General features: G+C 42.4%; 1 protein-coding gene across 1 annotated transcript; it reads left to right on the top strand.

Moving 5' to 3' along the window:
* Positions 1-5,110: 5,110 nt before the first annotated feature.
* On the top strand, positions 5,111-26,550 carry LOC311508683 (uncharacterized protein; the record flags this gene model as incomplete). The annotated part of the gene is made up of 5 exons (XM_084573590.1): positions 5,111-5,405; positions 18,953-19,144; positions 19,375-19,528; positions 19,606-19,791; positions 26,205-26,550. Exons 1-5 carry the CDS (start codon positions 5,141-5,143, stop codon positions 26,548-26,550), a joined length of 1,143 nt encoding a protein of 380 aa, XP_084429716.1. The 5' UTR covers positions 5,111-5,140.
* Between the last annotated feature and the right edge of the window lie 97 nt (positions 26,551-26,647).

The following is a 26,647-nucleotide window of genomic DNA, read 5'->3' as shown; positions in this document are numbered from 1 at the left end:
ATAATTAATGTGGCAATGATTTATTGATGTTAAAAAATGCAGCGTATTAAGGTCACAATGCTGTGATCAACCCCTGCTTAAGTTTCAGTCGGTTGGTTGAACTTGAACAATTGCATATATGAAAAAAGCCAACCAACATAAGAAAACTATTTAAATAAGCATTTAAGATAATATAGACATGATAAGCACTGGGAAAGATAATACCACTCGACATTTGTAGAACGTAACCTAGGATTTCTGTACAATGAAGCATAATAAAGTACGCTTGTGTTCTGTAATGTAGAACTGTACCTCATACAGCCACATCAACATGATGCGCAATAGAGAACGGCTTAATGAACATCATGGTTTTAAAATAATAAATACATGTTAGCTGTCACAGTAGTAAATGGTGAATTACAATATACATAAAATATGTATAAAATCCATAAAAAAAAGAAAAAGGAAAGAAAAATAAAATCCAAGTAGAAACAGAATTACACCATGCTTCATGGGAACTTTTCCAATGAAAATTTTCGTTAGAAGATGATCAGTACAACGTATTTAAAATGAATAAGACGTTACAACCAAAAGCAAGTTTGCTTTTCGTATCGTATCGTAGCTAAACTTATTTTATCTTATCTCATCTTATCTTATCTAAGCTAATCTTATCTCATCATTTATCTTAGCATAGCTAAGCTTAATTTAGCTTAGTTAGCTTAACTTGGTTAGCTTAGCGTGAAACTGAAAATGATGGAAAGTAGCAACTTCCTGGAAGCTATTGTGCCTAGCCATGTAATTGTTTTAAACAAAACTCCCCGGAACATGGGAATTCTTGACCATGGTTTTTGCACGGATTAAACAAACATGTGTAACGTGATTCATTCATTCATTCATTCATTCATTCTTCTGTACCCATCTGTCCTGTGAAGGGTAGCAGGGGGCTGGAGCCTATCCCAGCTGTTTTATAAATAATTAAAGTCTTCAGCAAAATTTTAAACTACTTGGTTTTCTTAATCAAGTCATTATTAATCAAGGCATTATTCATTGTGGCCCCTTGGGACAGCTTAGCTGAATTACCTTTTAAATTGACCTAATAAACTTGTTAGGACTGGTTCATATCAGGCGCCAACAGTAATGTGCACGAGTTGTATTTGAGTCAAATGCAGCATGAGATCACGTAGGATCACATGAGGTGGTGCTTTGCTCCCAGATTGCTCCCTCTGACACAATAATCTCACAATATCCTGCAACATGTGCCATTATTATCAAATCTTGTATTTTGTGCACATTTGAGATTGGAGAGAAGTACAGTACATCTGTAAAGTTTCTCCTGAAATGTGTGATGTAACCCAATTTCAAAACTTGTAAGGAAACTCTTGTACTATGAGGCCCAGGTCAGGAATGATTCAGAACCATGAACAGCACTGTTCGTCACCATGACCACAATGGCGCCCACTCAGGATGCATGTAAATACAAGGTCTGAACGGGGCCTTAGCCAGCCTAAAGAAAACGAAAAAGTGTGGACTTGTGTTCTTTAGGAGACACGTCTTTACTAACTAGTGCTGCTTTAAAGGTCCAGTGTGCAGGATTTAGTGACATCTAGTGGTGAGGTTACAGATAACAAAATGACCACCCCTTTTTTTTCCAGGTGTGTTGGTAAACCTAAGGTAGCCGCTGCCTCAATGTAAGAAAGGCCTTTCTAGAGCTTTCTTAGCTACCAATACAGCAATTCATAGTTACAATGAGAACAAACATATCCACATGCAATAAATAACACACACATCCTTCACTATGGACCGTTAGAGTAAATGTTTACATTTGGAAAAGGCAAATTTCTTTATATCCAGATATCAGAAAGTGATGCATTTGAAATGAAGCTGAGAATTACTGTGTTAAATTAAGCTTCAGTTATCAGGCTGCATTTATAGTATGTCCCAGCATCAGTTAAATCCTGACACCTGGAACCACCTTTCTCTATTCCAGCCCTATTTTCTGATTTACACAGATAGGATGGGTGCATTTTTTTTTACCATAAAAACCTTGCCTACTTCAGCTATAATTTAATGGCTTTAAAATAAAATCTTGGATCACTCCTTTGAATCCTTCTCTGTGTCCACTTTGGCAAAGCTGTGGCTGTAAATAATGTAGTTTGCGGCAGCAGAGCCCACCGTGTCCCCATTTACTGGCCGAACCCATGATAGATGGCGGTTTTCTCAGGCTAAAAGCACTAGGTCTCACTTCATTTGTCTTTCTTTTCCAATCTCCCACTGTCTTACTTTCTCTCACTGATTGTTTTCCTCTTGCTCCCGTGTCATCGCTCACTCTATCTGCTCCTATCTCGCTCTTTCATCGCCGTCCGACTCTACCTCTCTCCTCTTCTCTCGCCGTCACTCTCTCCTATTTTTGGTCCCACATGCATCAATTATTCACATCTTTGCATGGACTTTCTGAGTAGAGAGCTATCAACAAGAGCTATCAGGGTCTTCACATTACACCTGAGGGTCCGCCCGTGATACACACAGTCCCACATGAGGGTGCATGCACATGCAGACACACACGCGGCTGAAATGCAAATGGGGATGTGCGCACAGTCAGTGTGACGCAAGAGAAAGAAGACAGGTACTGATGTCACGTTTTTTCCACGCATGGATGCAGTGAAAAAGAAAAGATATTCAAAAGTGGCAATGATGACTTCACTAAGCTGCAGACGGTCTCCACTTTACAATGAATGATCTCAGTCCAAACAACCTCATAATGAGAATGAATCCCACACCCTTTCACCAAAAACACAGACCATGTCATGATTTCAACACGGACTGCAAGCTCGGTGGTCCCTCACTCAGTCAATTGTCCAAAAACTGCAAAGAGTTGGACTTGAATTGAGGTGTTTGACCTTCGCACATGGTGTTTTGCAGAGTAAATTCCTATCTCGTGAGTTCACTGCACAGGCACCTTTAGACTGCAACGAACAATGAATGCATGTGTGTCGTGCTTGTCAATGAGTGTCTGACTTTTTGTGTTTGTTTTTTTTCCCCAACACTTCATTCAAAATCAGCAAGTGTGATTGTTTGGTTTGTAGATACAGAATGTGCTCTGGGTACAAACTGTGTTGTGCGGCAGATTGTGGTTGCTTAACCTCCACATCGGCCTCTAGGGCCACTGTGTTAGACTGACCACAGCTGAATGCTGGGCTTGCTACCCAGACCTCAGAAAACAGAAACGTTGGGGGATTTTACGCTTTACAGAACCCAGAGCCTCAAACCCCCAGAGCAAGCACTAAGACGACAATGGCAAGAAAAAAATCCTTTTAACAGGAAGAAGCCTTGAGCAGAACCCAGCTCCTATGGGGGGGCCCATCCCAGCATTAGGCAGCACACCATACAATTCAATAAATGCAGCCAGCCAGAGTCCTCTGTAAATTGACTTGCAGCAAAGTTAATGACATTATGAGAGCAGCGGTATTGATCCAACAGAGTACATTTACAAGCCGGACAGCTAAACAATGAGGTGATACTTGTCACAGTATGTTTGCACCTGCTCACTCTCTTTTTTATTATACTGCATGTCAGGTCTAGGATCTTAGTAAGAGTGATGAAACAGCCACAATTAAGCTTTAGTTTGTAATCAGAAATAAACAACAGTCCATCATAGTCGTGGTTAGAAGAATAAGGGACGGCAACAGGGAAAAGGAAAGCTGACCATAGGTATAAAACTGGTTTTGAACCTATCCATATGCAACCCAACATGCAACCCATATGGATGCATGGGTTGACAAAACATTCACTAACAAGACCACACCTCAGTAGGTACAAAGAAGTGTATTTTAACCAAGTTAGGCGGAGGAAAAAGTAGGGGATGGGATGAAAAGGGTCGAGGGGGTGGGATGAGGAGGGATGGGATGAGAGAGGTTGAGGGGATGGGATGAAAAGGATCGAGGAGGTGGGATGAGGAGGGATGGGATGAGAGTGGTTGAGGGGATGGGATGAAAAGGATCGAGTGGCTGGGATGAAGGAAGATTTAGAGACCGATGGTGATCCTCTGATGTTCAGATCTCTGAAAGCTTTGGCTCCGTGACGCCCAACGGTTCCTGCAGTACTCACTTTCTCTTTTCCTCCCATCACAATTACTACGGGTCATAATAAGCTGCTTGCACAAACGTACTGTAGTTTTCTGTATAGGAGGACAGTCCCGTGGTAGCACACTATAAATATGTTATAAATATTTTGTGTGAGATAGGCGACCGTCAAACACTTTTAAAAATGTCTCCTGTTTAGACAATCTGTTGATCTTGAGTTGAGACTTCCCATGTTGGACCATGCATTCACTGAATAATTATTCTTTATGCTGCATTCCCTGCACTAAAATATATCCTTGGTTGCTCTTTCCAGTCACATATGGGACACAATGTCATTTTGTCTGCTCTGTTTTTACCCTCTGGTCCTTGCCGAGGTGCGCTGCTGAATACTTTAGTTTTCGGCGACTCCAGCTTGTGACCTTCCAGGTGACTGTGATCCAGATTTAATAGTCTGAATTGTTTTCCTGTAAAGTCCCACGTTAACCTCTCTGCACACTCAATCTGCAAGAGAGATAAACAGGGTGAGAGGGGCAGAGAGGGAAAGAGCAGCGACCAGGAATATCAGGACTTAAGGCTGCATGAGTTACAGCTCAGCACAGCTCAGCGAATGAGTTACTGTTATGCAAGAGCTCAGTCAGCCCAGCTGGAGATCAGTGAGAGAGAAAGAGAGAGAGAGCGAGCAGCGGACCGAGTGAGCAGAGGAAGCACGAGTGAGCGAGCTGAGGGACGGAGAGGAGGAGGAGGCTGGGTAGAAAACAAGAGGCAGATTACAGCTGGATCTACCATATACGCGCACGTGCATCCATGAACACACACTCTCTCTCACGGCCCTTCTCTCTCTGTCATACTTCCATGCAGCGCAGCATCATGAGCGGAAACACCAGCATGGTTTTTCTCCCTCCACCAAGGGAGTGAGGAGAGAAGAGAAGAAGAGTTCAGACAAGAAGAAGAGAGAACTTTCCCCTCAGGAATCTTTCCTCCTCCTTCACAGCCAAACCATGAGGCTGTGAGTACCTCCTTCCTCTTCTTCCTCACAGAGATCTTCTCCATTACCCGACCCCGTGTTTCTGAAAGCGGGACCCATGGGTGAAAGTGCCAGGACCCACCTCTGGATGCTGCTGTGCCCCCTGCTCTGCGCTCTGGCCCTGGCTGGAGGGTCCACGCTGAGCCAGGAGGACTCACCAAGCACCGCTGCCATGTCGCCGCCAGAGGACTGGACCAGCACGACGGTCCAGCTGCAGCCGGACCTGCAGACCGAAGCCCAGACGCAGGCAGAGACCCAGACAGAAGCTCTGACGGAGGCGCAGACAGAGATGCAGACTCAGAGCATCACCAGAAACTACACAGGTTGGTCTATCTGACAATCACTAGTTGATGACTTCTTCCTTGGCTAAACATTCTTCTCTGTGTTAGTGTAATGATAATTCCTACTTCTAAAAGTTTTGAGCTGTTCTTGCAAAATGTATAGTGTTTAAATGAAGCCGTTTCCCCTGATTTAACTTGAACAAAATTGTTTGGCGTTTAGAAATCTTACAAATTATAGCGTAGGCATGCAAACAGCACGGTGTTATACTGCAGTCTGTGGTCTGTTAAATTGTTGGAGGTTTTAAGAAATATGGGTAAGGTAAAAAGGAGGATGTGTAGTTGTAGCATAATGCTGGTCATAAGTCAAAAAAGAATGTCAAAAAACATGCACTTATTTGGTTGCAGTCGACATTAAAATCCTGGCAAATAAATAAAACAGGAACTGTACAAAAGTTCTCTAATTCCACACCTCCAGTGAAGTCCGTTTCCTTGAAGGTAAGGTCTCCTAACCCAACGTTGCCCCAGAACCTGAGCCTCATGACAAAAAGTCGTCGTCCTATAGGAAACGCATGAAACCATGGATTCCTCCCTTCTTAAACGTCTTTGTTTGGCCCGCAACGGTTCAGTTTGCCTTGAATTTCAGTTCAAAGTTGGCTTGCAAAGTTTGTACTCGAGCACCCGACTACAACAAGTGACCCGCTCGCTCTGAAAACCCTCCACTTTGTTTTTTCTAATCTGCTCGCCGCGAACAAGTATTTGCAGGGCAACAAAAGACATGTTGACTTTCCCATCGAAGTTCACCGAGAGAGAGGCTTTGAATCGGGAATCGTGGTAGCGTGCGCGTGTGTCTGAATGATTTTGCGTGCAGGGGCGCTTGCACGTGTACCTGCCCGGTTTCACTTTTGATTGGGAAATCCTTGTGTGTGTGTTTGTGTGTAATTGCAAAAGAGTTTGCAGTCTGGTCCTTTCGTGGGATTCTTTTAGCACGAGTGTATCCGTGTGTGTGTGCAAAGGCTGGTTCTTACTTCTGTGAGGGGCTGTTTTAAGGTTTGAGGACTTAGTTTTACAGCTCGGATTACGGATAGGACACGTTTTTCTTTGGGTCGGGCACATGATTACAAAGGTATCATGGGAATTTTATGTGGGACAATGGTACGCAAGTACTGTAGTGCAATCTTGAGTGTTTCTACATTCGTGTCTGACTCTTTTTTGGTCCATCTGGGATTACAGAAGTGTGTGTGAGAGAGAGAGGCGTCAGGTGATGCTGTTAAAGACGGATCATTATGTCCAGGCTGGATCTGCTCAGCCTGAAGAGAAAGCTGCAGCACATCCCGCATGACTTCACCTCCACTGGACCATGAGCTGCCTTTCTCATCTCCTCCATTCTCCTTCTCTCCTTCTTTATTGTCTCCTTTGTCTGTGTGTTTGTTGTAACCAAGCCCTCTTTCTCTTCTCCTAATTTCTTGCTCTCCCTCTGTCGCCTTACTTCTTTCTACGGCTTCTTGTTTCTTTTTCACTTTTTGCTTCTGCCATTCTTGTTTATTCGTCTGTGTCTTCCCACCGTTTATTCTCGTGTCCCTCAACCCTCCCCTTCTCGCGCACAGTGCCCATACCATCACGTGCGCACACGGAATAGCCTACAGCGGACGACAAAATGCAAACACCACGTGCCTGATGCGCACACAACCGCTCTCACACAAACACGCATGTGCACGGCCGCTACAAATGGGCGCGCTCGTCCCAAACCGCACCAATCTTCTTAAGGGTTTAGAGAATAAACAACACTGGTGCTCATTTCATAAAGGAGGCTCTGTGTATGAATAAGCTTTAACAACACACACATACACACAGGTGATCAGCTGGCTTGCCACATGCATGAATTACGCCAGACCAAAGCTTTTGTGTGAGACTGCTTCCAAATATTCACAATCCTGGAGGTGTGATTAACATCAAGCCTGCCAGAAGCAAAGTGTGTGTGTGACAGTATAAACTACTTATTCCACTTGCATCAATAGATAAAAGCTGCTCTCCAGATCTTGTTGACTTTTTTCCACCGCATTTAAAGCCTATTTGGTTCGTTCCTTCAGGACTGGATTACAGCGGCAACGCCGTGCTCGTGTTCGGACACTTTAGGCCGTTTACTTTTGGCTTCGACCAGTCTCGGTTGACGTTCACAGGAGGAAAAAAACAAAACAAATCCAGTTAAATATAGAAGGCTTTTGAGCTCGTATTGGACTCAGAAGATGCTGCGGCCGAAACAAAGCACTGAACACAAGTAAATTTAGAAGTGCATTTCTGGGAAGAGCTTTTGATATACACCGATCAGCCACAACATTAAAACCACAGACAGGAGAAGTAAATAACATTGACCATCTTGTGACAATTCAATGTTCCGCTGGGAAACTTTTGGACCTGACATTCATGTGGATATTCCTTAGACATGTAGCACCCACCTAGACCAGACCAGGCACCCCCAACCCATAGCAATGACACTCCTTGATGGTAGCAGCCATCCCCAGCAGGATGCAGCCTGACACAGGCACACACACAAAAAAGCTTTAGGAACAACTCAAAAAAGAGCAGCACAAGGTGTTGACCTGGCCTACAAATTCACTAGATCCCAAACTGATCAAGTATCTGTGGGATGATCCACAGAGGCCCCTCCCCTCAACCCATAGGACCCAAAGGCCCCTACTAACAATATTCTGTTGCCAGACACCACAGGACACCCTCAGAAGGCCCATGTCCTCTGATGAATCAGAACTGTTTTGGAGGCACAAGGGAGACCTACACAATATTAGGAATGTGGTCATAATGTTATGCCTGATGGATCCTTTTTTGTGGATCAGTGATTCCCAACCAGTGTAGCAGTGATTCCCAACCATTTTAGTCAGACATACTGACAAACTTAGGTTTGTTAATATGCTGCCTTCAAATGGAACGTGTAAGCTTATGGTTAAGATAGGCAATCATGTACACAAAATGCTTGGCGTTCAAGTGGTAACATCTGCATAAAGTTGAGAGCATCGCTGTTAAGCAACTGCTGACATCTAGAAGGCTAACAATCTAGCTAGCAGGTTTCTCATTTTCCTCATAGATAAAAAAAGAAAAAAGAATATTGCACAGATTTTTCTTTTTTTAATGATTAAATGTCAGTATTGGAACCTGCCATCCATCGTCTGCATTTCTGCAGCCCTAACATCAGCAAACACGTGACAACTTTTTGAATTTGAATCTTACCAAGAATCTTTGAGGTGCCAACCACTACACTGTGTGTCCGCTGACAGCAATACACCAGACGCAATTTATATATTTTTCATTGATTCGTATTTTCAAATTTTTCTATATCAGTTGAGCTCTACACTGAGCTACACTGAGTTCCAAATACTCACGGGCAACTGCAGGAATACCTCCTAAGCTACATCTCTTGATGGGAATCAGTGTTAAAGTAATACATTCCAGCATGAGAGCAAATACATCTTCAAAACATGCGTATGTCTCAACTATTTCCTGAATGTGTTTATTGTATTTATTCATATCAATTTACAAAGCTTGTTCAGTGCCACAAGGGCCTGGTCAAAGGTTGCCTGAAGAGATTCTGAAAGTCTCCTTCGTCCTCACATGGGTTACCGAATCCCAGTGTTAAAATCGATAAAAACTGGCGAGGCAGACGTGTGAAGACATAGATCCTTGGAGCGCTGGATCAAACCAGAGCTTTCAGACTCTGTCAATACAAGCCGTGATTCATTATTCAGCTCGTCCAGGAATCCTCGCTGCCGGCTATTCCTGGAATTAAATTGATCAGACTTAAACCATTGATTAAGTTGTCCTCAAGTGCTTTTCTTTTAGCATCTGACATACATTTGTAACCTGCCAGGCTAAAACATGCAGAATTCAGTATTTGCGATACGATGAGTGACATAGTCACCTTTTTTTAATCTCAGATCAGGTGATTCCAACAAGCTCTTTCATTTCTCAAAGGGTCCAACTGCTTTTAAACTGTGTATTTTCAACTCATTTTTTGACCATTACAGCACTACATCACATCCAAAAAGGGAGAATACCAGAGGAGTTGCCATCATTTTTTTACTTCAATCCATCTAGTAGCTCGTGTCACTTAAAATGAGGGGATCACAAAAAAGGATCCATCATTTAGGAACTTTAAATGGGTATATCCAACTTGACTTACAAAGTTGTACCACTCTTCTTCAGTTCTAAGAGACTGGTGGGGTTTTTAATAGGAACATCTGTGGGTGTTGCTCATCAGAAACTTGTACGACTATCATCTGTTAAAGGCTAGGAGGAAATTGTTTGATCCTGTCTTTTTTCTCCAGTGAATGGAACTGTAACGACCTATTATCAACCAGGCGCTCCATTCTCAAAGTGTGAATGGCAGCGAAGGGTCAAGAACACTTCGCTATCCGCCCACAGATGTGGGATCAGATTATATCCAAGTCTAAACTGCGCCTATGGAGGTAGATGGTTGAGGATTTTCACTATGTTGACGACAAATTTAACCTCATGTTTGCACTAGAGGAAAAATCAAGGAATCTCCAACATTTTTGAGATATATCCTGATCTGGACCAAAATGGTCAGACCAACGAACCAACCGACATTGCCATCCCCAGATCTAAACCATAGCTAAGCTAGATAGATATAGAAACAAGAAACCAGATTCCCAACTGGACTTCCTTGAGGTTATAAAATAAAGAAAATACTGGAGAGTAAGCTCTAGAAGAAAGTAATTCCTGTACTAGATTAAACATCACAGATAAAATGAAAGAGCTACATTGATGGTAGAATAGTAAGTGGTGGCTACTTTTGCCGAGTTTGTTTGTGTCAATGTTACTCAGGAAGCCCTAGGATACCTGGTCAATAGCAGACTGTTGATGGAGTGAGAAGCTGCAGAGGTGTCCTGATGGACTGCCTGCTAAGGTGTTGGCTGACTCCTGGTAAGCAGTGGTTATTTCAGCTTTAGAAAAGCCTTAAGCCTCAATGTTAACACGGTAACACAACCTATTAACCTCAACATAGTGTGTGAATAGAGTTAATGTTAGAGTTAATCCCCGAAGGAGTCCTATATCAGTTACTTGGCAGGTAGTCTTCCTCTTTAATCTCGCCATGCAGGAGTTTGGGAGAATCCTTTTTGTTTTTGATTCGAGCAATGCATTGCATGAAGTAGAGACCCGACAGAAAAAAACTTAAAAAAAGGAACAAACTAAGATAATGGTGACCATTTCAAAACAAGCGGTGGATGCGTGCAGGCCTCTACCTGCATGCCTTTTGTACACACCCGCTCTGGCATAGACAATTAACACGTGGACACTCTTGCACTGCCACTATGAGGACAGCACAGTTGCGGACTGGCCTAAGTTTCACATGGCTACATATTCTAAAAGGAGCTGACTTCCTAACAATAAAAACAAAAAAAACAATGACCAGTCTTAGATACGGCATTTGCCTCACGATGACAATAAGCTGCTTATTCCTCACTCTGAGTCTCTTTAGATAAGATCGTCAGCCAAAAGCCTAAAACGTAAACATGAAACTTTACAATGCCTGTAATCTGATTATCTTAAAGGCAAAGCCAATTACCTTTGTCTATTCTGGGCTATTTCTAGCGCAAGAAATCCCATTGATGACATGCTAACACACAGAAATACAGATAAACTCAGCTGTAGCGGGTCGAGTCCCGGGTATCTGGAAGACAATTACTTCTGTCCATTTGAGGTGTTCTTTTTTAAGGAGTGCACTGGATGCACCTAATTCTTTTCTCTTTAGGCTGTCTGGGAGGGATTAGAATCTGGTAGCATTCTAGCTAAGGTCTAAACTTTAATAAAGCCAATGTCTGTATTTCTTAGATCATGACAAGCAAGAAGAATTTCTTTGGGTGGAAATACGGTACATGCCAGGGCACATACACAGAGATCCAGGGGTATTTCTGTCAGCGACAAACACTATCGTCACTCTGGAGTCCTGCAGGCTTGGCAAGCTTCGGACAAAGACTTCACTCTGTCTCCTGCCTGTCAATCCAATATAGCTGTTGGCAGTGACTCAGCTTCATTATTACCTTCCCACAGTTTAAAACTAGCTGGACAAAGTCGCTAAGTGAGAGTCTGAAATGAGTCTCACCCATCAACTCTGATGGGTGAAGCAGGAGGGGGGCAGCTGAAAGGCAGGGGGCATGAAAGTGACGAAATTCTGAAAACACATCTAAAAACTTGTCTAAACCATTTATTAGCAGGTGTGTCATGTAAAACTTAAAGCTAATGCTCCATGGTGCTGAGAGTTAGAATACTGGCTCTCTTTCTAAATGGTAAAATGAAGTATAAAACCTGCTGCCTATTACCTCCACCTACTAGTATTCATGATATAACCAATGAACTTTAGAGGTGCAGAGTGGCTTATAGTTACCTTACAGAAGCAGTGGTTTCCCCCAGGTTCCAGTTTTTATGCTAAGCTAAGCTAATTAGCTGCTGTGACCAACCACACACACCATCTAGTCTATATGTAGGAGAGTGGTATCTTTGCACATGACAGCGAGAGAGCAAATAACCAGTCAAACTACTGCGTTAGAAGGTTTCTTGGCAATGAAACTTTCAATCAGGTGAAAGACTAAGGGAAAGTCGATGCTCCGCTCCTTCCAGCGGATAGTGAATTGCGCCATTAATGACACACAATGTTGTGAAAATATACAGCTAATCCCGTTAGTTAATGGAGAGAGTGTCATTTTTAAAATATATATTTTTTCTTCAGCACTCACCGGAGGAAAGAGACCTCTTAACCAAAAAATAATCCCTTATAAATGTTCTAAATGGACATAAATACTTGGCACGCACTGGCCACAAGTGCTAATGCATGGCTTTGGCAAATGCACGTGTTGATGTGTACATGGACACCCAGTGAACAAGCAGGGTAAGAGCCTAGAGGATTAGGTAATCAGTTGTGATACAGCACATCACAAGTGATGACACTACAGTGCCTCAGAAATAGATACGATGCCGAGGAAAAGGAGGCATGATGTTCCTTTAAAAGATAACTATGCAAGCCAAGTGAGCTGCACTTTGCTGTAGAATTATAGAAGAATAAGTCTGTGAAAATATGTAACCATAAGTACCACACCCTCAAACATATGTAACCATACTCTACCCAGAGCTGACTTAGAGGTGAAATGTATCAATGGCGACGCAGATGTTGGCACTGGTAACACACTGTATGTATTGTGTGAGACAAGTGACGTCTCTGCAGTGGCAGTGCAAGTGTCTGGGTGCTTCATGGGTTTAATTGTTCTAATCAGCCACTATTGAGGTGTGGATAAAAGCGCATGGCTCAAAAGGCCAAAGAAGACGTCACACTTCGGCTGCAAAAGGTCACCGCATGTCAACAGTTTATATATAGCTTATCGAGATATTTTTGCAACACCTTATGTTGCGGCCCCTGAGCTGGGTTGTAACATAAATCGGGGCTTGTCCAAGTTACCGTTTGGACTTTGGAGTTTTCTGAGGGTGGGAACGGAGGTTGATCAAAGCTTAATTTGCAGCATTTCATGCTTTTTGCAACCCCAGAAGTTAGTAAATTCAAGCTAGTGTTGCCAAATGAGGCAGGTTTGCAGTGTGGTTGGTTTGGAAAGCCTCTGGGAGTTGGTGTGACCATCACCACTATAGTGATTTTGATGCGGTAAACGTGGGGTATTAATGACAATAACAACACCTTTAAGCAGCAAGCAGTGCCTTTCTCGGCTTTTATATCCGCTATGGTGATACGGTTTGCCCAGAAGAGGTGGGACTTCGCCTCCTAGTTATAGGTTACACATTAACATTAACACATTAACCTTCCTTTTGTGCTGCCTCAGCTCAACCAAAACCTTAAGCCTGAGGAGGGATGTGTGCGAGAGCTAGATCCACCAACTTGCATCTGAGGTTTTGACCCAAGGACGTACTGAGGTGCGACTTTCATTTGATGAAGTCCCTCAACTGTTGGCTCAGCAGTGTTGACAAACAGGAAGCCCCTCTGATGAGTTTCTACAATAGCCCATGTCATTTTAAGCTGGGGAACAAGCTTATCAGGCTCACTATATGTGCTGTAAGGCGAATGTTGTGTTCTCATTACGCAATTCTTACAACCATAAGAGGATGGAAACAAAGGAATGAATCCTACGAATTCACATAAGCTCACCTTTTTTAAATACCAGTACGGATATCCAGATCAGGTACTCTGTCAGTCTTAATCTTCTTGAGATTCATCTCCTTAGTGTATCCATTTCCAACAACCTGATGTGTAGATTTGCTACATTTCCACAAGACTTATTCCATTTGAAACAAAGTGACATGCACTGTGGTGGAATTCGCAATGGGAAAATGTAGGATTAAGAGCTTTTGTATCTCTGTCATGTAACTTTGATGAAGGCTTTCGGCTAAAAACTGCTGCCATTTTAATTTTCGCAGCATGTATTGAACTCCAAGGGTTCGCCAAAGCTAACTGAAAGCCACTATTGTATGAGGTCTGTCATTTAAAACTCAGGCCTACTGTCCCTTCTCTGTTTAACTGGAAAGATTACTCTCAGCCCAGATCCAGCTAATGCCGCTAGTTAATGGAGAGAGTGTTATTACACAGTCAGCATTAAAGGACTCAAGGCATTTAAAATACTTTTTTTGCTCAGCACTCACTGGAGGAAAGAGAGCTCTTAACCAAAAATAATCCTTTATAAATGTTCTAAATGAACATAAAGACTTGGCACGCACTGGCCACAAGCACTGATGCATGGCTTTGGCAAACGCACATGTGTTGATGTGTACAGGGACACCAGCTACGCAAGCAGAGAAAGGATTAGGTAATCAGTTGTGATACAGCGCATCATTGAGGTGCCTCAGAAATAGATACACTGATGTAAAGCACAGAGAGGCATGATGTTCATTTGAGGTCAGATCACATAAGAGAGCAGCTGGAGCTAAGGGACCAAGCGAAATGTTCGACAAGAGGATGACTTTGGTTAGCTTCACTTCCGACTTTTAGTTTCTGATAAAGTCTGACTCAGATTATTTTTAAGCATTGTTTCTCCAGGCAAAACTGCCTCAGCATGAAAGAGGGAGAGTCTTTTCTTCAGTCTCATGTTTGAGATTTTGATCATTCTTTGTCTAATCTTTCCTCAGACTCTAAATAAATTGAGAGAGTAAAGGTTCCCGTAAAAATACATACGTGTGTGTGGCAATGCATCTGTCAGTGTGTGTGTGTGTGTGTGTGTGTGTGTGTGTGTGTGTGTGCACATGAATGAGTGTGTTTGAATCTTTAATGCACAGAGCCTAATCTTTATTTAATCACAAACTATTCCGAGTGCTTCTGTGACAGAGACGAGAGGGGAGGGTGATAAGAAGAATACAGCAGAGTGGATGTTTGGTTGGCAGTGCCAGGTTGCCAGGTTGGGATAGGCCAGAGTTGTATTAGTACCCCGCTGGCGGCCGAACCTTCTGATTGACAACCCGCATTTTCCACGATGACAGAGGATTTTTTTTCTCTGAATGGGTCTGAACTAACAGGACTGAGCAAACAGAACACAGTGTCAACACACACTGAGCTAATGTAGTCTCATCTCTCTGTGGAAAGCATGTAGTACCTGGACACCAGCACAGACGCAGCTTTACTTCCAGCCAAGTAGAGAAACAACTACACCACACAAGAGCCAACACACATTTTCAATCTTTTCGGCATTAATCCAGGTTTTCATTCCTGCTGCAAATGTGCTGTTTGTTCGACACTGCCATCATTGTTCATCCTCTCTGTTCATTACAGCATGTCAGCTTGCCTGCTGGGGTGGGTGTTACATCAGAGACTCCAAAAAAAAAGTTTTTAAAACACACACTGTTTCAATATTTGATTTGTCTTCATAGAGGTAAAGGCTTCTTCTCTGACAAACAAGGTTAGCCGTTAGTGCTGATGGGTTGGTTACCTCAGCTCAACTGAGCGTTTTTAGCATCTTTTAGCTCATATTTTTGGCGACAGTCTCGCTGCTCTCATCTGTTTGCATCCACAGCAGGCCTACGGTTTGCTTTGGAAAGTCGTTAAACCTACCAACAGACACAGGAAGGCGCTTAGCGGCAGACATGCCATGTTATGCTGTCTTCATAGTACGTTACAATGTTACATAACGGCCGAGCAAGGCCAGATTCGGTAGTGGCCACCAGATCTAGCCAGGTCAACTTTGAAATGTTGCTCAGCTTTGCTTTGCTTTACGAGGCACCTACTTCCATAAAAAACTACTTGAGTCTGTTGCCTTTTCTCTGGTAGACAGCCTCAATGAAAACCAAACCACAGCAAAAAGTGGAACGAACTTTGAATGGTAAAATAAAGCCGTTAGCTAATGTGCTAACAATGTGACAAGGTTTTCTTGACTAGCTAGCAAGCTGATTGTAATATAACAATAAAATATTTTATATTAATGTTAGCGAGGAAACTAGAATGAAATATTACACAGCTCGGTAGTTTCTCTTTGCTCTAGTTTGCATTTTCACACATACATCAATATTTATGTTTGTATTCAAACTGATTGCAGTTTACCATGCTGAGGAGCCTTTAGTGCCTCTATATCGGTGCTATCTATACATAAATTCAGGGAGAAAGTTATGTTTTTTACCATGATATATACTTCTTTTATGATTCCAAACCGATTTAATTGCCTTGTAAGTGACATATAAAATATAAGAGCTGTGAAAGTTATGTACTTGCTAAAGTTCAATGCTCATGTAATAGAGGTTTGTGCCTGCCCGTTTGTTAAGAGAAGCCCGAACGATGAAAAAAAAAGAAAAAAGACCACACTGAAAGTTAATTTACAGCTCCATCTAATAATCAGTGCCCCCAGGAGGACAATGCATAGATAACTGTTGTTTTCATATTGTCTTTCTAATAGATCGTTTTATTAGGGCTCCTGCTGCTGAAATGAGGTCTGATAAACTCACCAGATAAAACTCAGATGATAATTCCATTCATGTCATTTTAATTAAATATCATATTGCTTTCATTCAAATGCAAATTAAACTCTTTTGTGTGCTTTCACAGCGAGACTTGCTGCTCACAAGCACAAATGAGTGAAATATAATGCTTGTTACTGGAGCCGAAATATTAAAATTTGAGCAGACAGGATGGAGCGAAGGTAATACAACTGTAATATGGCTCGCACAGACGTCATTTAAGGGCATAATTTGTGCGTTACAAAAAATATATATATTGATTCAGTTTTAATGGAATATTATGCAACTATCGGCCACTGGAATAACTGTATCTGTTTTCACCTTTGGCATACGCACGCATGTACAAGCACACAGCAATGGCATCAATAAAAGGTCTCTTAGGGGAAGCAGAGCGGCTTTTAGTTTCCCCCTTTTAAAGAGAAGAGTCAGCTTGTCCTTGTTTCCCTGTACTGTAACCATTATGCACGTGTCTGGTGTGTGTGCTTTGTTGTGTACGCATATATATATATATACATATATATATATATACATATATATGTGTGTGAGGGAGGGGATGCTGTCATCTTCACACAGGATCACGGGATCCTCTGCCTCGCTGTCTCTACCGCTGCAGAAATCCTCCCATCTGTCGCTCCTAATCAGCAGAGAGCAGCTTGCATGTACACAGGGTCTTATACGAGGATGACATCTCCCTCTCTCCGACACACACACACAAACACACACACACACACAGATTACTGACTAATACTGACACAGCAAAGCATACTACAGCTCATGTGCCCTTCTGGCCATTGGTCATTAAAATAACTTTTCAGCAAACCAAACAGCACTGCAGTTTCCTTTCTCAGGTCATTCTTTAAACCATATTAAAGCTGCACAAATCAATATTTTTATATCAGCAATGAAAAAATATTATTAAGAGACAGTGCAAAGGTGTCTCTTATGGTGACGAACCCACAAGGAATTAGCTGCTCCATAACAATCTTTTAGTTTCTTTCAAATCATTGATTTGATTCATGCCCACTCTCAGCAAAATAACTCATGCACAATACAATATAGTAGACAAACAAAGTTGGTGGCTAGCTGGCTGCTAAAGAGCTCCACAGAGCTAAAAGGTGAGTGAATGCTAACCAAAGATATATGCTACTATTGCAACATTTGCAGCTCAATGGGTCAATTAACAACTGTTTGTTAACACCTTCCATACTGGTAATATTGTAAAGTTGTGTTTAAGGTTTTTATAGTGCTGCCCCCAAGTGGCCAAAATCACATTCAGTTGTCCTTTAAAATGTTAAACCAGTCATCTTCACAACTAACATCGAGAGTGGCATTGTGCGTCTGCGAGACCCTTCCGTGCTAACAGGACACAATTGAAAGCACTGACACCTTTTTTTTTTCCAGAGATGTGATTTTGCATTACCACACATTGCAAGTATTGCCCATGGCAGGTCATTTACAGCACAGAAATCTCAGCAACTCGCCTCGGCAATTGCTGAATCATCAGCACTGATTAACAACACTGTCAACCCCCTGTAGATATCGTATGGTCCTTTAGTGCAATCGTGCAGAAAATAATCATATTTTCATAAGATCTTTCAAAACAATTTGGGACATTTTGCGACGTACATCTACATTAGATTTTCTGAGAGCCTCTAAAGTCCCCACGGCACAGTCTAACAATAGCTGCTACAGTATCACGAGACCACTCCGCGGTATTGCAGCATAAGGAAGATAGAAATAGTGTTTCTGCTACTCCATCTCTCACTGCCTACCAGGGTAAATGCTAAACTCAGTCTCCCTCTACAGATCATGGACACTCGGGATCAAGTTATGTCCATGTTTGACATGAGAGCAGAGAAAGAAGCATGACAAGATAGGGGAAAAAATGCTGAGAGGGAAGAAAGGGAAGTGGATGAGAAGTAGGCAACAGAAGAAAAAAGCAAATGAGATGGAAAGATTTAAAATTTAAATGGCTAAAAATGGTTTTAGCTATTGGAGACAGCAAGACACTTGAGCACCTCACAACCATCCAGAGGCCTTCTATTGATACCACAAGAGTTTGGCCAAAATAAAATGAAAGCCTCGTCCACATATGAAGTGATTCACTCTTCACCCATCACTTTGTAGCTGATGGTTGGTTGCAGGCTTTCGCCTGTGCTTGTTTCCAGGTGAAACAAGAAGAACATAACAAATGTTGCTAGTGTATGTAGGGAGCTAGTTTTTCTCGCTATTTGAAGAGAATATAACATCAACACAGCTACCGCTTCATCTAGATCCACCCAACGCTCCAGTCCCTATCAGCACAGTGACTTTGGTGGTAGGAACTGATGTTATGGACAGTTTTTCCTTGCAGTAACACATTTAAGGAACTCTGTATTTTGGTATGTCAATCAACTCTATCAGTTGCTCAAAGCGGTCAGTTGTTTTACCTTAGAGTTTAGTCTCACCGAATTGCATTAATATATATATATATACACATATATATTTTATCCTCCTAGATGAACTTTAAACATTTCAGGAAACTTTTTCAAACACTGATTGTTTCCCATGAGTCAAACTCACCACTTCTACTCAGTTGGTGTATGTCCTAATCCCAAGGTGACCTGTTATGTCTTCCCTCTCATCAGGCCTGTCCTGTATCCCTGTCCTTCCTCCTCGCCGGGGGTCGTTCTACGTGGAGAGTGGCACAGGCGTATCGATCGGCAGTGTGTTGGCCTTCTGGTGCAGAGAGGGATACCAGCTGGTCGGGAGCGACAAAATCTACTGCAACGTCAGGAACGGCAAAGCACAGTGGAGCAACTACCTGCCTGTCTGTGAAGGTATTTTACAACTGTAAAACTGAGTTCACAAATGAAGCAAAGCTATGATGAATACCATATTAAAAGCAAACCATTATCTTATGACCATCAACCAAGACCTGAGCCTGTCTAAATGTATTTCTACATTCAGTATGAACATGCTATGATGTGCAGCTAAGATGTAGGACCCAAATGCAGACTCAACTTTACAGGAGGAAGTTTAGACCGTGCCATTTTCTTTCTCCCAAAAGCAATACCTAGGCCGGAGGACCGTGGACTGAGGGTGGCTGTATTGGCTTCAGTGGTGAGCGGCATCGTCATCCTCGCCATGTCCCTGTCCTTCCTCATCTGCTGTATGCAGGAGCGATCCAGCCGGGACCGAGCCAAGAAAGAGGGACGGAGCAGGTATAGGACTTGAGACATTGGCGTCGCAGTCTTAGGTTGTTCTCAAACTCTATTGAGCTGATAATGCTCCTCTTCAGACGCAGGGAAAAGCGGTCAGCTCGCCGCAGCGAGTGTTGGCTGGAGAGAGAGGAGGGCGAGTGGGAAGCTTTTCCCCCACCCAAGATCTTCCACCTGTCCCAGAGGATGAACCCCCGTTTGGCTCCTGACAGCCCCCTCTACCTGACAGGGGGCCTCAGTGGATATGAGAACAGAGGATACCAGAGGTAAACTGGCAGAACTTACATCGACGGGGAACTAAACCCATGACAATTAGTCTTCTTTGAAACACAGAAACTATAAGTCATTGAAGAAGCACAAAGCTTAACAGTTTGGTAGCATTGAACTACACAAAAAAAGTGTTGGGTCAGTGCACATGGGAAAGGTTGGAACCCATTTGGTAGTGGTCCGTTATTGAGATCTGTCCGGAAACCAAGTGCTTAGAGTGACACCTGGATGTCACACATCCATGTGGTTTCATAATCTCAACTAAACAAATTAGACAAATGGGTGTTTATGTAACCCAACTGTTCTCATCACAATGAAATAAATGAGGTGTAGCACCCTTAGCTTGACACACTACTGACAACTACACTCTTTCTAGGTTCGGAAAGTTGGACTCCTAAATTAAGTCATCGACAATTTATTGCCTCACAAAAGCAGATTTTTGACAGTGTATGAAAAACAAGAGCTCTTTCTTGAAAAAGGTAAAATAAAAAATGAAATAAAAATGTCCCTTCTCCCGTATTAGAAGTTGAGAGTTCAGTTCCGTTCTGTGGTGTGTGTGTGTAAAGTTCACTTTATATGACTACTACTACCCAGGTAGATTTCTGTGTTATTCTCTTATCTGTGTCAACGAGTTAAAGGAGAACTCCGGCGCAAAATGAACCTGGGGTTAATAACACATGTGTACCGAGTTCGACCGTTCTCTGGTATTTGTTTTCATGCATTTGTTTTGTTAGTCAAATGTGACCAGTTTTCTTGCAAACCGCTAATTAGCGTATAACGCTAGCCTTCGGGGCACACTTACACATAAAAAGAAATCGCTATTTCTATACCACTAACAAGGCTCACAATATCACCACACTTACACGGTAGCATAACTAGGGTCTCTACATGTAAACCGAAGCATTGAGAACTTTGCAAGTATACAGGCAGTTTATTAAAAAAGGAACACAGTACCGTTCATGTCTGGCTCGCATATCCAGGCGGGCGCCATCTTGGGGAAACTGAATTTATCTTTTTAACTGCAGCATATACCTCTTTTTAACTCTTTTAACCATAAATTAACAGTGTTGAATTACTTTTTAACCAACATGAATATTTAAACAACTTCAGTGCAATAAAACACATTACGTTATTAATTATCACAACCTGGCATCATGTCAACACAAATATGCATCATATGCCATCTCTCTCATAAATAACAGTAACGACACGTTAGCTAACCCAGCTACACCGTTAGCACTCACGTTACATAGGCTACTACAGGTAATACCTGAGCTGGCAGCGCCACTCGCGACTAGCGTTAGCCCCAAGCTAACGCAGCTAGCGATCTTTTTAAAGTCAGTGTATACGATTCACAATGATACAAACATTAGGAAACACTTATATCGCTCCAAATGGTTTAAGAAAAGTGTCTCAATGAAAGGCATTTTCGCACAACAAGCTAACAACGAGGCCTAGACTTTTAGCATGTAGCAACCACGCTTACCAGAGCTTTCACAGAGGGTTCACGCGGTGAAACAGCTCCTCTCATCAAATATAGTACACGAGACTCGTTCCTAATAAGCGAAGGACTTATTAGATGCTATGCAGTGATAAATCATGAATTTTCGACCTCCACATCGTCTTTCTTACCAGCGTTCATCAGCTGTGAGTCAGTGTGAGACCGCACTCGATGATCATGACAATGAGAAAATGGCTAGTGCGCCACCTTGTGGCATGGTATGCTAAACACTTTAAATGACATAAATGGGTTTAGTACCCATGTGGGTTATATGAGGTTTTTGTATGAGGGGCCGTCTGGGACATTATTCAGAAATAGCTTGCATATACACAAGTGAAACCAAAGTCATTCACACACTATAGTGAAACCTCGCACATACACATATGAAACCATTCACGCACTACAGTGAAACCTCACATATACACATATGAAATGCTCTCATGCACTATAGTGAAACCTCACACATACACATACGAAATGCTCTCGCACATACACATTTGAAATGCTCTCACGCACTATAGTGAAACCTCGCACATACACATATGAAACCATTCATACACTATAGTGAAACCTCACACATACACATATGAAATGCTCTCACGCACTATAGTGAAACCTCACACGTACACATATGAAATGCTCTCACGCACTATAGTGAAACCTCACACGTACACATATGAAATGCTCTCACGCACTATAGTGAAACCTCACACGTACACATATGAAATGCTCTCACGCACTATAGTGAAACCTCACACGTACACATATGAAATGCTCTCACATACTATAGTGAAACCTCACACGTACACATATGAAATGCTCTCACGCACTATAGTGAAACCTCACACGTACACATATGAAACCATTCATACACTATAGTGAAACCTCACACATACACATATGAAATGCTCTCACGCACTATAGTGAAACCTCACACGTACACATATGAAATGCTCTCACATACTATAGTGAAACCTCACACGTACACATATGAAATGCTCTCACGCACTATAGTGAAACCTCACACGTACACATATGAAATGCTCTCACATACTATAGTGAAACCTCACACGTACACATATGAAATGCTCTCACGCACTATAGTGAAACCTCACACGTACACATATGAAACCATTCATACACTATAGTGAAACCTCACACATACACATATGAAATGCTCTCACGCACTATAGTGAAACCTCACACATACACATATGAAACCATTCATACACTATAGTGAAACCTCACACATACACATATGAAATGCTCTCACGCACTATAGTGAAACCTCACACGTACACATATGAAATGCTCTCACGCACTATAGTGAAACCTCACACGTACACATATGAAATGCTCTGACGCACTATAGTGAAACCTTGCACATACACATATGAAACCATTCATAGTCACTACTGAAATATTTTTGAATATTGAAATGCTCTCACCCATACTAGTGAAATGCGAATACACATCTGAAAAACTCTAGCGAGTTCATCATTTTCAGTTGTATGTGTGCGAGCATTTCGCTATAGTGTATGCATGACAATTTCAGTGTAAACGGAAGGTATTTCAGTTGAACAGGAAGGAAGTTGAACCGAAGTCCCGCCCTTCTACTTCCGGTCCATGGGACCTATCTTTCGAAAAAATATGAACGGCAGTCTATGGCGAAAGATAAATTATTTTCTGGTCCCGATCGACTTGTGCCTTGGATTACCATATTTTCCGGACTATAAGGCGCACCTGGATATAAGCCGCACCAGCTAAACTTTGGGGAAACTACAGATTGTTCCATATATAAACCGCACCCGACTATAAGCCGCTGGTGTTTTAATGTTTAATTACCGTAAGGGTTTCTTCTACCACGGAGGGAATTGTCGGGACAGAAATTACTGTTTGGAAACGCAAAGCGTCCCATTTATTTACATTTGACAAACATAAATCATAGCCGACTTTATATTGTGGTTTGATTGGTTGTTTAGGACAGTGGGCCACGGGGCTAAGTTAGCATGCTAATGCTAATACCATGTATGTTGCTGTTATTTGGTTAACGGACACTTTCAGTGTGTCTGTATGTTAGCATGTATGTTAACAGACTGGTGTTTAGCTGCAGTGGTGTTGTCATTTATAGTAAGTTTTCTGTTAGCCGTGTGTGCAAACTGTCTGGTAACTGGTATGTCTTACACAAAGACGTAGTAGTAACGCTGCTAACTGGTACAGCGTTACTGCGTCTCTGTGTCAGGATCTCCGTTAACATATTTTAGCATTTAGTGCTCTAATGGTGCGTTCTATTTGTCTTGTAATGGGGCGTTCTATTTGTCCACCGAACTCGGTTTCCGAGTCGTTTTCCCGAGTTACGAACCGGAAGTTGCAAATAGAACGCCCCCTGAGGTCGTATATACAGGTCGTCAACTCGTCGAGGCTCAGAGGACCCCGAGTTCAGTTTCCAAGATGGCTACCACGAGCATCACACGTAGTAAACATTGTGGTTTTCTACTATTTTAGGCACTTTTGTCTTTGTTGTAACCAAATGTAGAAGTCGTACACATAGCAGTGTATACGGTTACCTAATAGGCATGTCGCTACAGCTAAATACCGCTTAATAAGTTATTTTGTAGCTTGTGCAGTTTAAATTGGCTAGAGACGCTCCATGTTGCTATGACAACAATGCCGAGTCTTGAGCAGAAAGCGCAGCAGTAGCCTATCGTTAACGTTAATCAAAACGGAATATTCAGATATCAAACTGTGAAATATGTTTGTGTAATATGTAATGAACATGTGAAATCCGCCGTGGTTGCACTGTAAACGAGATAAACACTATAAACATCTTTTCTCCTACCTGTCGTGTTGTGTACAAAACAGAACGCAAAAACCCGCTGTAACTTGTTTTCCGACACGGATGTGACGTCACTCCCGAGTTGCAAGTCGCGCTTACAAGACAAATAGAACGCACCATTAGAGCACTAAATGCTAAAATATGTTAACGGAGATCCTGACACAGAGACGCAGTAACGCTGTACCAGTTAGCAGCGTAACTACTACGTCTTTGTGTAAGACATACCAGTTACCAGACAGTTTGCACACACGGCTAACAGAAAACTTACTATAAATGACAACACCACTGCAGCTAAACACCAGTCTGTTAACATACATGCTAACATACAGACACACTGAAAGTGTCCGTTAACCAAATAACAGCAACATACATGGTATTAGCATTAGCATGCTAACTTAGCCCCGTGGCCCACTGTCCTAAACAACCAATCAAACCACAATATAAAGTCGGCTATGATTTATGTTTGTCAAATGTAAATAAATGGGACGCTTTGCGTTTCCAAACAGTAATTTCTGTCCCGACAATTCCCTCCGTGGTAGAAGAAACCCTTACGGTAATTAAACATTAAAACACCAGCGGCTTATAGTCGGGTGCGGTTTATATATGGAACAATCTGTAGTTTCCCCAAAGTTTAGCTGGTGCGGCTTATATCCAGGTGCGCCTTATAGTCCGGAAAATATGGTAATCCAAGGCACAAGTCGATCGGGACCAGAAAATAATTTATCTTTCGCCATAGACTGCCGTTCATATTTTTTCGAAAGATAGGTCCCATGGACCGGAAGTAGAAGGGCGGGACTTCGGTTCAACTTCCTTCCTGTTCAACTGAAATACCTTCCGTTTACACTGAAATTGTCATGCATACACTATAGTGAAATGCTCGCACACATACAACTGAAAATGATGAACTCGCTAGAGTTTTTCAGATGTGTATTCGCATTTCACTAGTATGGGTGAGAGCATTTCAATATTCAAAAAGATTTCAGTAGTGACTATGAATGGTTTCATATGTGTATGTGTGAGGTTTCACTATAGTACGTGAGAGCATTTCATATGTGTATGTGTGAGGTTTCACTATAGTGCGTCAGAGCATTTCATATGTGTATGTGTGAGGTTTCACTATAGTGCGTGAGAGCATTTCATATGTGTACGTGTGAGGTTTCACTATAGTGCGTGAGAGCATTTCATATGTGTACGTGTGAGGTTTCACTATAGTGTGTGAATGGTTTCATATGTGTATGTGCAAGGTTTCACTATAGTGCGTGAGAGCATTTCATATGTGTATGTGCGAGGTTTCACTGTAGTGCGTGAGAGCATTTCATATGTGTATGTGCGAGAGCATTTTGTATGTGTATGTGTGAGGTTTCACTATAGTGCATGAGAGCATTTCATATGTGTATGTGCAAGGTTTCACTGTAGTGCGTGAATGGTTTCATATGTGTATGTGCGAGGTTTCACTGTAGTGCGTGAATGGTTTCATATGTGTATGTGCGAGGTTTCACTATAGTGTGTGAATGACTTTGGTTTCACTTGTGTATATGCAAGCTAATTCTGAATAATGTCCCAGACGGCCCCTCATATTTTTGTGCAGCCTCTACTTGTAGAGTCTATAAATATCAGAAGATACTGAAAATAGTGTCAGAATATAACCTTCCACTGGTTAGTTGAACTGCAGGCCAGAATATGTCAATAAAATGAATTGCCATGAAATTTTATACAGACATTTGTGCTTCCCAGAAAATGTAGCCAATCGACTGTGATGATTTCCTGAATTTTCCATGTCAACCACAAGGTTAACATTTAAAATGTCTTAATATCTTAGGATAAACTGTAATGATCCTGAGACTTTTCTTGTTTTCTTGTAACAGCACCACCGGACCAAAGTTTGAGTTTAAATAGTTTGGTGTTACATGCTCATTAGCTAACATGCTATCATTTGGGAAGGCTTTATGCAGTGATGGACTCTGACTGATTGTAGGACTATCCAATACCATGCAGTTTTTTTTTTTATTGTTAGACTGGTAGCAACTGATTGACAGTGTCTCTCTTCTGTTGCTCTTTGTATCCCTCTCCCTCAGGAGCCAGGAGAGTTTGCTGAAGGCCTCTCTGCCTGGACTCTATCGCTCCGACTCTCAGCTGTATCCTCATGTCGTCCTGCAGAGGGTCCCGACCCCGACCGCGCCCTCGGCCCCTTCGGCCCCATCCGCTCCGTCCGCCCCTCTCTACCTCCACCTTCCCTCCTCGTCTTCTGCCGGCTCCTCGCCCGCCCACGCCACCGCCCTCAGCCAGCCACACGTCATGGCGCAGTATCCCACCCCGACGTACCCGCCCAACCCCAACACAGCCGTGCCAGCTTACCCCCACCAGACGCCGGCGCCCATCTATCCCAACCCCAACCCGACACCGCAGAGGCCATGGCAGTAGTTACGTTTGCCTGATTCCTCATTCCCCATGTGCTACGCTGTTCCTGCCGAAAACACTGAAGGAACATGCAAAGAGAAAAGTCACAGGCACGTTGTGG

The sequence above is a fragment of the Chelon labrosus genome (assembly GCF_963514085.1).
Source record: "Chelon labrosus genome assembly, chromosome: 23".
NCBI lineage: Eukaryota > Metazoa > Chordata > Actinopteri > Mugiliformes > Mugilidae > Chelon > Chelon labrosus.
Note: the sequence above shows the minus strand (reverse complement) of the source record. Positions and strands in the feature narration are given on the sequence as shown.